This window comes from Rattus norvegicus, chromosome X, assembly GCF_021556685.1.
Source record: "Rattus norvegicus strain SHRSP/BbbUtx chromosome X, alternate assembly SHRSP_T2T, whole genome shotgun sequence".
NCBI lineage: Eukaryota > Metazoa > Chordata > Mammalia > Rodentia > Muridae > Rattus > Rattus norvegicus.
In genome coordinates, this window is record NC_141554.1 from 25123479 (window position 1) to 25139596 (window position 16118).

General features: G+C 38.5%; 1 protein-coding gene across 19 annotated transcripts in view; it reads right to left on the reverse strand.

Moving 5' to 3' along the window:
• Klf8 (KLF transcription factor 8) overlaps positions 1-16118 on the reverse strand; it is a 197150-nt gene that overhangs the window by 37413 nt on the left and 143619 nt on the right. For all 19 annotated transcript variants that reach the window (XM_087599556.1, XM_087599568.1, XM_087599557.1 and 16 more), the window contains 2 exon segments: positions 12722-12795; positions 1411-1972 (listed from right to left, as the gene is read on the reverse strand). In XM_087599556.1, coding sequence (XP_087455682.1) covers positions 1411-1972; positions 12722-12795 — 636 coding nt within the window.

Consider the following 16118-nt stretch of genomic DNA (forward strand, 5'->3'; position numbering starts at 1 on the left):
GGAAATCACAAGTGCAACATCTACTTGGGCATCATGTTTTAAGACATTCTGAGCAAATTCATGAAACTCAATCTCTATTTTAAAAAGGTAGGAGGGGTTGGGGATTTAGCTCAGTGGTAGAGCGCTTGCCTAGCAAGCACAAGGCCCTGGGTTCGGCCCTCAGCTCCGGAAGGAAAAAAAAACTATAAAAAGGTAGGGGTTGGGGATTTAGCTCAGTGGTAGAAAACGCAAGGCCCTGGGTTTGGTCCTCAGCTCCGGAAAAAAAAAAGATAGATTAAAAAAAAAAAGGTAGGTTTGTTTTTGGTTCTTTTTTTATATCAAAAGAAGGCGGAGAAGAGAGTGTAGTAGTTGAGTACTTATTTAGTACGTGTGAGAAGCTCGATTCAACTAGGAGTACTACAAAACACAGATCAATGGTAACATGAAATTCAAGCACTTTCAATCTTGCTCAACAAACAGTCTGGGTTAACAACTGCTCGGTAGCCCTGTGGCGGGTGGGTGTCTCTGGATAGGTGCACAGGCACATCAGAACACAGTCTTCTGGAGAACTTCTACCTCCGTTAGGAAAAGGCCATCATACTCTTGAAATCAAGTACCATCTTAAAAGCAATCAAGCCTTAAAAGGAGGGTTATATAGGTGTCAACTAACGAGCTGCACAGGAAATAGAACTATACTGCAGAGACTCTGAGACAGAGACCAGGGAAGATGTGCTGAGTGAGCAGAGCTAAGTGTGCCTAAGTATTGGTAGTGATAGGAAGGTTGACTTTTCTATCAAAGCTTTTCTACCAAATGGCACAGGGAAAAAAACAGCACAATAATCTATGAAGTCACGGGGATAGACAGTGTCTTGGTGAGTACAAACTTTTTTGTTTTTAGTTTATAATTTAATTCAGTGTTCACATCTTCCATTTTGCTTTAAATCGGCAATATTTTAACTATAATGCTTTAAATGATTTACACCATTAGATAATAGTATATGAAGATTCTAGGAAGATACATATTATTTCACTCAAGAACATGCATCCCTGTTTGAGAAATATGGTCTAAAGGAGATCAATTATATGTTCTTTCGTATAGGTCTCTTTATATAAACCAGGCCACACTTGTGACCTTGCTATGGAACTTGCTATGTAGTCCAAGACTAGCAGGGGATTCAAATCATCCTGCCCAGATTCTCAAGCTATAATCTGAGACTATAGATACATACCAAAACATATAGCTCATTATTCATTCTTAAGTATTATACAGAAATTATTTTTAAACACTTTTAAAAAACTATAATTAGGACTATTCCCCTTTGGAACACTGTCCCTCAAAATTGCAAATGGTGAAAAGAGACAAGACAGGCTGAGGAAGGGAAGATCCCTGAAGGTGCAGTGACTTGAGGAAACAGTAAACTGCTCGATTACCTGATCCAGCACTTTTGCCATCTCCTCCAATAAGTGGGACAGTAATGGCTGCAGGGCTCCCATCTGCAGGCAAACTTGTATAGACCATCGGCAAAGACTGAACCACCAGCGGGATTGTCTTTAGTCCACTCATCTTATTTGGCAAACTGACTGAGGGGATGGTGTGGATCACATGTAAAATCGGCTGGCCACCGGTCCCCTGAGAGGAGGCCAGGATAGAGCCTGGAGTGAGAACAGTAGGAATGGCTGCTGAAGTGACTGTGTCAGCTGAAGTAGACACCATAATGGCTTGAGGTGCAGTCGGTGGCTTGGGAGGGCGGATTGGAGCTTGCAGCATGCTAGCAGGCTGGAGCGGAGCCTTCGGTTTGTGAAAGGAGAGATCAACTGGTTCCACCTGGGGCGTGTTGAAATCACTCTCCAGGAGCTCTTCTGGAGGCTCAATCTTGATGTCATTAAACAGAGCTGGGTTCTCCATTGGGCTGGCAGCCAGGAATGGTGGAGAAGTCATATTCCTTCTGTCTCCTCTCACAGAAGGATCTCTGGTTGGAACAGGGCCAGTGACCTAAAACACAATTACAAGGGGAGACAGCCACCATTGGTACTTTAAAGAGACATGGGAACAATGAAAGCTCCACTCTCATGGAAAAGATACATGATGCTGAAAGAAATCAAATAGTAATACACTAAAGAATAAAAAGGAAAGAGAACGTTATTAAGCGCCATTGTTGAGTACTGGTATTGTGATAGCATACAACTAATAAAAATCCTTTGCTTAATTTTTCACAATCAAAGATCTAAAATGAAATTCCATTTTCACTTGAAAAATCCAATAAAAGAATATTCATTTAGAAAATAGCTCTTCAAATAAAAAGAAAAGACGAAAGAAAGGGGAAAAAAAAACCATTTTACACAATGTTCCTGCAAAAGCATTGTGCTAAGTCCACTGACAGCATTTATGAAAAAGGCACAGCTAAGAAGTACATATGAGCTATAATGCCGGGGTAATATGAGTAGCTTATAAATCATGCCAAATGAAGTGATTTGACATATGAACAAGAAGCCTCAGACAAACAAAAGAGGAAGTGGATGTGGCACGATTGTACATCACTTGCCTAGCAAAATCAGTCACAGGTTCCATTTCCAACAGGAGAAGGGTTTGTTGGGGCGGGGGAGGGGGTAGGTAATTTGTTCTATCTAGAGGAGACGGTGACATTTTAGATGAGTCAGAGTTAATAGGCTTTCTCACAGAGAGAAAAGGGGTAAGAGTAACACTTCTATTTGCACTGGTGTACTAGCAGGCTCTATGCACAGGGAATGTGATACAGGAGAATTGTTGATTTTATAGGCAAAATTCTAAATTATAGAATATTTAAAAAAATAAATGCATGCCTGTAATCCCATCAATTACAAGGCTGAAGAGGAGGAGAAAGGAGATTCCCAGTTTGAGGCCAGCCTGGGATATACAGTAAGACTTAGTCTCAACACACAGACACACACACAGACACACACACACACAGATAGAGACAGAGGCACAGAGACAGAGACATTTGCATACCCATATTCACTGAAGCTCTATTCATAATAGCCTCAAGACATGCATGAAATCTGTCCAGCAATTGATAAAATGATGGAATAGTATTCATTCCCCAAAGGATTACAATCCTGTCACTACTTCAACTAAGATGGAATTGGAGATCTATATTTTAAATAAAAATAATGGAGGCACAGAAAGATAAGCATGGCGTGATCCTACTCTGTGTGGAATCTTATAAAAGCTCAATCTGTACAAGTTGGGAGCACAAAATTTGACTACCAGAGCTTTGGGACAATGGAAGGGAGAAGGATGGGCAAAGAATGATCAAGAGTTACCAGTCTTGTTTGATAAAGCAAAGAACCCTAGAATTCTATCTCATAGCATATTGTGTGGCTACATACATCATGGGCTAACCATTAAGAATGCTTACTGCTCTTGCAGAAGACTTGGTTTCACTTTTCAGCACCTACATGGCAGCTCACAGGAACCTGTAATTTCAATTTTAGAGGCAACCAACATAATTTTCTGCCTCCAAATACACTGCATGCACATGTATTCATATAGGCTCACATGCATACAAATAAATATAAATTTAAGAAACAGAAGATTTTGGAAAATTTCATGATAAAATGCTAAATGTTTGAGGAATTTAAGTACATTATTCAATGTATACAGATATCCAATTGTTATGTGGCACCATATTAATATATATGAACTTTGTTTTAAATTCATCAGTTAAGACAGTTAAAAATCCTAATGGGTATTGAATATGTAATATCCAACATAAAGTCCCAACCTAATTAAAGTATTTCTAAAAATTGTACCTAATCAGATGTCCAGGATGCTGTGTACTGTGTATACAATAGCCAAGCAACATAAATCATGAAAATAACCCTTGAGATGGCCATGCCACAAAGAAGTTAAAGGGAAGTTCAAGAAATGTCTGGGTTATAGAAGAGTAGAGGGACACGGGCAAATCTTTCTGCCCAATGACAAGACAGCAGTGATAGAGGAGTGCTGCATTTAAGGATACCAGAAAAGACACAAATAGAACTGTGTTGGTAAGACATTAGGAGAAATGTCTCTACTGGATGAATATATGATGGTATTAAAGAGTTTTTGTTAAACATAAGGTATGCTGAAAACTACCATAGTAGTAACTATTATTTTTAATTGATAAAAAGCAAGGACTTTAATTCTGAAAGAAACCAGGAATATGAACAGGTAGTGACCTCTTGCTGTGACGTCATTTACAGACCCCTACCAACCCAAGAACATTCTAGGAACACAGGCACAGAAAATAAATCTATACTCAACCTCCAGAACTCAGCCAGACTGCCATCTGCTTTTCTCTTCTGCTTGCTGAGACAATGTTTTCTTGACTTAGAAGCCTCATGTCAACTCAGGCCTTGTGTTAATTTTTTTTATTGTGCTTCTCCATATCCTTTCTTCCACCATTTTATAACTATCTAAAGCAAACAATAACTTGTGTGGATTAACCCCCTTTTGTGAAAGGGGGATCAGAAAAATCCTGTTAGCAAGAGTAGGGTAGAGTTGAAGATTATAGCAATGAAGCCATCAGGATTGCTTTATGGGGGCAAAAGAGATGGCTCAGTGGTTAAGAGCATGTGGTGCTCATTCAGAGGACCCAGCTTCAGTTCCCAGCACCGACATCAGGTAGCTCACAACTACCTGTAACTCCAGTTCAGGGGATCCTATGCCCTCCTCTGGCTTCTGGGGGAACATGCATACTCATGGTGTACACACACATACACGTACTCACACACACACACACACACACACACACACACACACACAATTTTAAAAAAATTATTGTTTTACTAAACATGGCTTTACTGACCTGTGGACCTCCCTAATCAATGGAAGCTACCATTTTTCCTATATTCCTATGTGTCTCTGACTTACTAGATTCATTCACTGGGAGAAGTAGAATCAAAAGAATCTGTTAGCAGAGTAGGAAGGCCATCCATGTCCAGAGGTGGGTTTGTATGTTTGACTAATTTTTTTCTACCATGGCTTTCGATGATACTGAAGTCCCAATAGAAGCATGTGCTGTAAGATGTAATATTCTCTCTTTTTTATTCTTTTTAAAAAAGTTTTACTTTTATCTTTAATTATGTATACATCTATGGGTATGCACATGTGAGTCTAGGTGTCAGTGAAAGCCAAGGTGCTGGGAACTGAAGCTAAGTCCTTTGCATGAGCACCAAGTGCTCTTAACCACTGAGCCATCTCTTTAGCCCCAGTAAAGCAATCCTGATGGCTTTATCGCTGTAATATTCACCTCCACCCTGTTCCTGCTAACAAGATTTTACTGACCACCCTTTCACAAAAGGGTATTAATTCACTTATGAAATGATGAAAGAGTGAATATGGAGAAGCACAAGGAGCTTGAATTTCCTGGACCTGGAGTTACCCATGGCTGTGAGCTGCCTGATATAGGAGGAACTGAACTCAGGATCCTCTGCAAAAACAATGAACCACTGGAGCATCTCCTCTGCCCTACACAGTATTTTCTTTAATAAGATCATTGGTGCTGATGTATAAATAAACACAGCAAGAAAATACCTAATTAAAAATTGTAATGGGTTTTCTAGAGTCCATGCTTTGGGCCTAGAATTCTACGAAAGCCAAAATTCTGAGTCTTTTAAGATTCATTTTTATTATTTTTTAATTATGCATGTGTGGGTCTGTGTGTAGGTATGTGCTCTTCAAATAGGTACCCCAGAGGAGTCAGATCCTCCAGAGGCTGGAGTTACAGGTAGTTGTGAACTACCCAACAACAGCACTACAAATTAACTGCTGAGCCATCTCTCCAGCTAAAATTCTGAGTCTTAAATATAAAACGGAGACTATTTTATAAATTCTCTCTTTTGCCAAGGCCATTTCTAGGACAAAGAGTGATGCCTATGATAACACTATCAGCAGGAGGGCTCGCGCTGAGCTGTTATATGTCTACAGTAATTCACTTTGCTGAAAACATTATTCCAAAATATCCAAAATGGGGCTGGAGAGATGGCTCAGTAGTTAAGAGCACTCACTGTCAGCTCTTCCAGAGGTCCTGAGTTCAAAACCCAGCAACCACATGGTGGCTCACAACCATCTGTAATGGGATCTGATGGCCTCTTCTGGTGTGTCTGAAGACAGCTACAGTGTACTCATATATAATGAGTAAATAAATCTTAAAACAAAGAACATCCAAAGTGGAAACTGAACAAAGAAAGTACAGAAACAAAGACATACTCACTGCTCTGATGAAAGAGAATGTTACAGGCCCTGTTCAAACAATCCATCCTGGTTTGTCAATTTCCCACCCAAACTGTCTGCAATGGTGCTTAAATCACTGCTCTCTCTTGCTCCATGGCTTTGAAACAAATGTTAGGTAGTTATTTAACCTTAGTGCTTTAGTAGCTTCCTCAGAGAATATCATCACGTTTTCCTTCTTGGATATATTGATTTCATGTATGCTTATTATGTGGAAATGAATCCAGCCTATAACAAGTATTTCCTGGGTGTTAATGCTTCTCCGAGCAAGCGTCTGAAGAGAATGTACTAGAGAGCAGTTGTCAAGGCTCTTCTTATTTTCATTCCAACTGCTGTGCAGCTCGGTCTTCATGTGGGTCCCCTAACAGCAGGAGGAGGGGCTGTCTAGGACTGTGTTGCCTGCCTTTGGATCCCTTTTCCTTAAATGGGATGCCTTGTCTATGCACAATAAGAGAAGATCCTCCTAGTCTTACTGCAACTTGCTATACCAAGGCAGGCTGATGTCCAAGAAAGGCTTTCCCTTTTCTGAGGAGAAAGGAGGTGGGGTGCAGGGAGGGGAGACAGAGGGACTGAGAGGAGGGGAGGAAGAGGAAGATGCAATTGGGATACAATTAAATAACTCATACATTTAAATAATGAAAAAAGATAATCATTCCATATCTATCCAGCAGCATAAGCAATGCTTTTGTTTGCACGTACTGATGATTATCTTTAAAATATAATCAAAATAATTTTAGTAAGAATCTTGATAGGCAGGGCGATTTTTCCTATATTCTGTATAAAACAGTCACTATGGTACAAAAAAAGTAAAACAAAAAATAAACAACAACAAAAACCACAAACCCCATGCACTACCTGCTTTAATTTCTTGTTCTACACAACAGGTCCTAGTTGGAGACACTAAAGAAGAGTAACGCAAGCAATGAGTTTACAGCTCTAGGATTTCAGTGACTCACTAGGATGACTAAGGATGGGCACCACGTTCTATTCGTCATTGAATACAATGACTACAGATTTGAAAGCCCACAGGAAAATTGATGTAAAGCTCTGCTATAAGATTTCTCATGTTAACATATGTTTCTCCTTCTTCAATCCTGCGAGCCAGTTTCAGGGTTTGAGTGTCCACTAGTCAATAATTAACCACTCCCCAAAGAGAGAATGGCTGCTGCCTTTTCCCATTTGTTATGGTAAAGCTTGAAGCTACAGTCTCCCAGTATTGCTGCTTCCGTGAAGAAGGCTATGTGTGAACAGGCCAGAAACTTAGGAATGGTGTGAAGGATATTTTACTTCCCACAGTCCTCCTTAAATGTCCAGGATCCTAGTCAGTTTTTAATAAATTAATAAAAAAAAAACAGTATTGAAGTCTGCATTTTTCTTAAATTTGTTACTGACAAATTACCAGAGATCACAGAGAAAGGCAATTTTACAAAGAAATCTGGGAAAAAAATGGTCACTTTCATAAAATACTAGCTCTTGAACATCTGATGAAGACAGCCTTGGCTTCGGGAGAGTAAGGGAAATCAAGTGAGGGAAACCAAACTGTTACTTTTCATTTATTTGAAATAGCTCTGATGTGGAGCTTTAAAGCAGGAAGGCAAGACAAGAAAGAAAATGAAAGAACAAAATACTGCAGGCAGCCCAGTAAGTAGAAAGGAGAGGAAAGAGTGTTGTCATGGTAACAAGATAAAACCCAGGCTCCTCCCCAAGAGAAAGATAAAAGCTGTTTTTGTACACAGGTCTCTTCTAGCTTTGCTGTGGGTTTAGACTAATCATTTTCATGCCTGGGTGCACTTGTGTGTGCGTACACATATATTATGCACATTCATTATTTTGGTCGAAAAGACGTTTAACCCTCCGAAATTCCAATCCTGCTCCAATAATGCTATGATGTGTTTCAATATTAAGAGAAAAATGGATGGAGATGAATATTATTAAAAGGTTAAATTTAATCTAAACCTAGAGGAATTTTGAATCTTACATCCCCATCATCTCAACGGCATTAGGAAATAAAGCACTATTGGACAGTTCCTCTTTATACATACTAATGAAGGTGACAATTTTAAGAGACTAGAACACTAACAAAAGCACCGGGAGTGGGGGGGGGGTTCAAGATCGGAAATGCATATACCTGTAATCTCAGAATTCAAGGGGCTAAAGCTGGAAGATATTCAGCTCCAGGGTACCCTAAACTATATAAGAGCCTTTCCCAGAACACAAAAACAGAGACAAAATGCCAGAATATACACATATGCATATACACATATGTATATATGCATAGATGAATTCTAGATATTTGTTTGTATGCAGCATGAAATTAAATTAGCATCCAGCTTGAAATCAAAAATAAAGGGGCAAATAATTTCTTTTGGAAATGATTGCTTTAAATGATACATGATCAAAATTATTTTAACAACTGGATTCTTGTATTATATATTTGAAAAGTAACTGAAGAGTGGTCATCCAAAAAAATTTGGTCACATCTTAGTACCCAGAATCAATGAATATCACCAATTTGGGAAAAGGATCATTGCAAATAGAATTATGAAATTTTTTAAGGCAGGGGCTCTCTGTAGCCCTGGCTATCCTGGAATTCACTCTGTAGACCAAGCTGGCCTTGATCTCATAGAAATCCACCTGCCTCTACCTCTCAAGTGCCGGGATTAAAGGTACAAGTCACCAATAGGCAGAATTATGGATCTTAAAGCAACCATTCCGGACTACCTAGGAGGTGGGAGTTAGTGGTCAGTGATGTGAATGCACAATCAGATAGCAGAGTGATAAGGCCATATCATATGCCAAGGGATCTCTGCACCTACTAGATGTGTGAAGACAAGGAATCTATTTTCTGACATGAACATTTTGGTAGTCCAGGACAGTAGAACAACTTGTTTTGAGACTTCTGTTTCTAGGATTCCTCAAAAATAGATTTCTGTTATCTTATTGGCCACAATGGACAGATCATAACTACCTGAAACTACTCCAGTTCCGAGGGCACCTGCAGTCCAGTATACATAACCACATAAATACACACATTTACATTCAATTAAAAAAGTAAATCTTAAAAAGGGAAAAATGTTGGGGCTGGGGATTTAGCTCAGTGGTAGAGCGCTTGCCTAGGAAGCGCAAGGCCCTGGGTTCGGTCCCCAGCTCCAAAAAAAAAAAAAAAGGGGAAAAATGTAAGAGAAACGTTAGGTATAAGTGACATAACAACTGAAGATAGTAAATGTGAAGTTTAAGAGATAAAAATCATTGATAATAAGATATGAGATATTTCTATGCTGCTGCTGACAATATAAGAAATAAGTAAAACTATGTGAATGACTGATAGAAATAAATTAGTATTCCAGGAGTATGAGTGTACTAGATATCTATGGGCATTAGACTGTTGGAGAAAATTAACTGTGGTGTGGATTAGACACACTTAGTTTCAAACCTGGTGGACAAAAAGAAGTTTAATAAAATATGCCATTGGAAATCTCTCTGAAATGTTTGGTGTGTATGTGTACATATGTGGATATATATGTATATATGGCACACACATCCATCCATATAAATGCTAGATATGTATATATGGCACACACATCCATCCATATAAATGCTAGATATTAATATGGAAATATTGTTCATTAGGGGTTGTGGCAGTTCTTACAGAGTTTTAGAGGAAAGTGTGATTACTTGCAGGTGATACCCAGCTATTGAGGGGCAAAGTTTCTTGATGCAGCTTACTTTCAAAGTAAAATGTTTGGTGCGTGTGTGTGTGTGTGTGTGTGTGTGTGTGTGTGTGTGTGTGTTTGCGTGCGTGCGTGCGTGCATGCATGCATGTGTCACACACACACACACACACGCTCAGAGAGAGAGAGAGAGAGAGAGAGAGACAGGGAGAGGGAGAGAGCGAGCGAGCGAGCATATAAAATGTTAAAAAATCAAAGGATATACATGGGAAGGGACATGTATAACACAATAAGATACTCATAAGTTTCAAACAAGAGATTCCACTTCAAGAAAACTAGAAACTAGACCTAAAAGAGTATGAGAGCCAAATGCTCCCTTGTATTAGGTATGTCTACAGAAATCTAGAAAACAGAGAGCAGCACGTGTGTCCTGAGTTAGAAAGCTTTCTTTTAGTATTATTTTGTATTATTATGACCAAAGCTCCAGTGATAATTTGCAACAACTAGCAAGTTTTTGATGTACTAATAGCTTCTAAATGGCAGCAGCTACAAAGGTAAACAAGATATTAAATTCAGTTTAACATCATTAAAACATTATGAGGATTCTCATCCAAATGCATACGTAACTTAGATCCAATTATATGCAATAGACCAATCATTCACTGATGGAAAATGGGAAGCAAATTCCATTCAAGACCAGGTTAATCTACATACTGAGTGCCAGGCCATCAAGAGTTATATACTGAGGAATGACCTCAAAGGTACATATGTATGAACACATACATACACACATACACACACAGACACACACACACACAAACACAAACACACACACACACACACAGCATAGATGACTTCTAAACTAAGGAACAGAAATTCATCACTATGGGCATGCTACTAAGAGCAAAAGAATCAGATAAGTACAATAAACAAATTTGGATATCTAATATACATGCAATTTTGACAGATTTTTCCACATATCTCTGACTGTATTTGGGGCTCACTTATGTAATGCCTTATAACTCAACCCTGAACAAACAAGCATCATACCATGCCTATAATTCTAGAACCCAAGAGCCCAGCAGGAGATTTGCTAGGAGTTTGAGGGTACCCAAAGTTATACAGCAAGTTCCAGCAAGAACCTATCTCAAAAATACTTTTTCACATCATTTAAAACCAGTTTTCTTTTCTGTAAAATGTGAACATTGAGACTGGTGATAATTTAATGTTATATGACAATGTAGCAGGGTTGTAGTGTCAGATGTCTGGTTAAACATTTTTCTAGATGCTTTTGGGTTTTTTTGTTTTGTTTTGTTTTGTTTTGAGACAGGGTCTCATTATGGAGCTTGATATGTAGATTAGGCTGGCCTTGAACTCATGAAGATCTGAGTGCCTCTACTTCCTGAGTATTGGGATTAAGGCATGGGATACCACAACCAGTTTCTTTTTATCCCTCAATAAAACAAATATTTTGCATGACTATTGGAATAAGCTGTTCCCATAAAGTTAAGAGACTTCAATCAATAATGAGAGACCTTCATAAAACGAAGACTAAGCCTCACAGACATACCTGGGAAGATGAAATTCTAATAGAGAAATTTTCTCCATCAGACTGTCCTGTGAGCAGTTAGTGGGGGCATTTCTTAATGACTGATTTGGGAGGGGCCATCACTGGGAAGGTGAGGCCTGGGTTATAAGCAAAGCAAGGGAAGGGAAGCCAAGTAGTGTTTTCTCAGTGGCCTCCAGATTCCTGCATTCAAATTCCTCCCTTGGCCTTCTTTGATTGTGAAGTATAAACAAATAAACCCTTTCCTCCAAAAGTTATATTTTGGTCATGCTGTTTATCATAACACCAGAGACGCAAACTAGGACACCAAGACTAGTTTTCACATTGAAAGACAAAATTGCTTCTGTTTTGTTTGTCTGTTTTGTTTTGGACAGGATCTTTTTATGTAGTCTAAAGTGGGCAAAAAACCCCATTTTCCTGGTTCAATCTGCTTAGTATAGGGGTTATAGACTTGCACCACCACATTTGGTACAAGAATTCTGCCAACAGTGTTTGGAGACTTGAAACAAAACTCTATAGTGTGCTGATCTAGTCCATCAGGTTTAGGCCTTACCCATACTTCTATAATGATAGGAGCCAATTTCTTTTAAAAACTATATATATATATATATATATATATATATATATATTATACTATATATTATATATAATTATATAATGCATTATATAATACATTTTATATAATATATTTTATGTAATATATTATATATACACATGTCTCTATTCTTTCTACACACACACACACACTCATTCTCCCTCACACACACATACACACATTCTTTCTCTCTCTCTCTCTCTCTCTCTCTCTCTCTCTCTCTCTCTCTCACACACACACACACACACACACACACACACACACACACACACACCCCAAAAGTAGTGTATTAGCCAGGGTTCTCCAGGGAAACAGTTAACAAGGAAATAGGGTCAACAGGATGCTTCTTTACAGAACCCTAATACACTGTTGAACATGGCTACCGAAGACATTAAATAAAACAAAGCACACAATTTTCACCATACCTAAAATATGGGACAGTGCTGAGTAAATGACTCTTCACTAAAGACTACAGGAACAATATGAAGCTGTTTCTTCAAGGCTAGGCAGACTCCTTAGTTGGAACTCAAACCCAGACATTCAAATGATTCTGGAAAAAATCTACCTTCCTTTTTCCCTTCTCATTTCCTGTACATGTCATTTGAAAATGGAGCTTCAATTCTCCAATGTTTAAGAGATAATCAACACACAAAGCTCACCTGTTTGAATACCTCCATCGAATCACTTTCTGTTTTAATTCGGACATCCATGTTGTTTATGAATTTATCCATATCTAGAAAAGATACAAGGGGAAAATAGCTTTTAAAATATTGAACCCAATATGGCATGTACACTTGGTTTTTACCTGTATGTCCTCTATAAACAGTAAGTGAATCCAGCCTTTTCCACGTATTCTATTATGATAATTACCAATATAGTTCTATGGTTTCAAAAAACTTTCCATTCCCAGTCCAGTTCTTGTTTTTGCTAAGGGCTCTGAAATGACTGTATGGATATTTACCCAAGCAGTGCACGCACAAAGCCAAACCAGCAGAGCATTTTTGTGTACACATCTTAAATCTATAAGCCAAGCATAGTTAAAAGCAGTTTTCATCTTCCTCTATAAATAGATGCTCCTCTTACAAAGAGATGGTACTAATGGCTTCATTCAAATATCTTGAACCATAAGTCATCCCATTAAAAAGTACCTAGGGTTTCTTCTGCAACGGGTTTTGTTTATCTACATTTCAATTTCAGTAGAGACGAAAAGAGAGGTTAAGGAATCAAAGCCAAACCTACAGTTTACCTACAAATTAAGTAGTCAGATTTCAGATTACACTTATGCTTCCTCTACCCTGCCTTGTTTTAACCCATAGGAACTGAAGACCACACAACAGATGACTTATAATTTGTCCTCACTAGAAATAACAACTTGTCAAGGACATTATGACTGCAAAGGAAATAAACTCTGCGCTCCTACAGGTTTTCCTGGCGGCAGTCAATCAAGCTCTTCTAGCTATTGAGCGCCCCCCTCTGGATTATAAGAGAATTATGTGACCGAACACGGATTTTTTTTTTCCTGCCATCTCATCTCATTTCCCAACTTAGGAATTGGAAAACCCTTAGCTATTCCTTGTAACATGTCTCACTTCATATTAACAGCACCACTTGCGTGTTTTATACATAACCTCTTCAATTTTATCTACATTTTCCCAATTCTTGTTCGTAATAAAAAAAAAAGTCCTCCCCCTTCCTTCTTTACTTTCCCTTTCTTTCTATGAGATCAGAATAATGTTTTACCCTACCACGAATTTGCCCGTAGCTCAACCTGGTTTCAAACACAAGCAATCCTTCTACCTTGCCCACCCAAGTGCAGGGATTATAGGGGTTAAGTACCACACCTGACCCCTTGCTCCGTTTCCATCACTACCCTGATAAACATTCAGAAATTTGTTGAATAGCTACCATCATTTCAGACAATGTTCTCGAAGTCAAAGTTCTCTTTCATCTGGCCCTAACTTCTTATTCCTTAATATATATTTTCCTCCATGGCTCTAACCATGGGAGGCTCTATAGAAGCATTAGGGCTCTGCAAACGATAATGTAAAATCCTACATTTCTAGATGGACAAGTTGACGTGGACAAAGAAAGATGCATTTTCGAGTTATACAATGTGACTCATGAGCATGTAACTCTAAGATCAATGCTCTCTGCTGTCTTTTCTTTGTGCCCATGTGTTTGACTTGCCGAGAGTCCAAAGTGGTAGTATTATGCCTAACATAGCCTCTGCATTTTCAAATGAAACTGGAAACAACAGCTTTCCACTGTCAAAATTCTCTAAATTCTTCCTTTTATTTTGTAAAGAAGTGTCCTTGAGAGTTATTGCTTTTTCAGCTAGGAATGGTTTCCTTAGTTCTTGACATTCAACAGATAAAATAATTGATTTCAAAAAAAATAATTGATTTCAAATTCATTTTTGCTCTTTTGTGTTGCTATCTCTTGGTTCCTTATATGCAAACCACCCTCTTCCTACTGCATTTATTTTTGAACAGGCTCTCAGTTATGTTGTAACCCAGGTTCAGAACACCATCCGCTGACTTGCCTTCTGAAGTGTTTGGATCAAAACTCTGTAATACTAACGAATTGGGCAAGAATTTCTGAGTTCCTTCTGACAATAACCAGCACATAGATTATTGTAGGACTTAAGTAAATAAGTATACAAGTGTTTACCAACACTTAGCACAGAAAATATTCTCTTAGATTTCCCCTATTCCCTAGTCATACTCCTCTCAGTACCCCTACCACTTAGCAGAGTGGAATGCAGGTAGAAACATATACAGAACTATACCTTTAAGATTTAAAGGCCACGCCCACCTTTAAAAGATCTGATAGCAAATTTAAAAAGCTAGTAAAGTCTTTCTTGCCCTCTCTATTACAATATTTTAGTCAAACGGCATACAGGGGCTATCTGACAATTGAGAATGCTTCAACTGGGCCAGGCATGGTGGTGCAGGCCTTTAATCCCAGCACTGAAGAAGAGGGAGGTGAATCTCTGCGTTTGAGGCTAGCCTAGTCTACACAGAAAATTATGGGCCAGTAAGGGAAACATAATGAAACTAGATGCACTGTGCCCACTGATCACTGACGCAGGCCAGTGATGTGCTAAGTGTTGGTAAACACTTGTATACTTATTTACTTAAGTCCTACAATAATCTATGTGCTGGTTATTGTCAGAAGGAACTCAGAAACCTAGTTCCTTAGGAAGATAGAGCATTTGGACAATGGAAAGAATCACGTATCCACCTGTATAACATTAGGTAAATAGGTAAAGGGACAACTTCATAATTTCCATTATATTACTCATATAACAAACCGTGAGGCCGTAGCTCACAGAGTTTAGAAGGACTGAATCAATAGAATTTTGGTCCTCTGAGTCCAAGTACAATATAATGGTACCCCAAATCTGATGAGCACCTTCTTTCTAAAAGAGAAAAAAAGGTCTCGTAAAAGGGCAATTTTAAAATAACAGTCTAATCGTTCAGGAGAATATTGAGTAGATATCATCCCTTCCTATCCTCTGACAAATAGAGAAGCTGACAACATATATCATGGGTGAACCTTAGTATGAAAAAATAAGATTGCCAACATATGGTAGCTGCCTACATTTCAAGTAGTGAAGCACCGTGAAAACAATGGAGACACTGTGACTTTAGGCGACTAGCTGACCCTTTCTATACTTGGATTTTCTTTCCTCTGTGCAAAATACAGATACGTAAGTTTAACCCTGTCCTTCATGTGGTTGTCAAGAAGATAAAACACATGGATTTGCATACTGCAACTATAAAATCTCCATGAGAGTTTGAAGGATTACTCCTTTAATCTGTGTACTCCATTTAGAAAAATCACAAAAGATACAAAAATATACTCACCTTGTAAAGATCCAAACCAGTTATTAGCACCTATCATTACTTTTATCAGTTCATCTTAACAATCCCAGAGGTTGAAGTTCTGTAGTGTCACTTGTAAACTCCTCAGTTATATAGGTGACAAGTAGCATAGCCTCAGGTTTTCATCTATTTTGTCCTCTCCTCTCATGGTGGTTCTAAGCTCCATTTT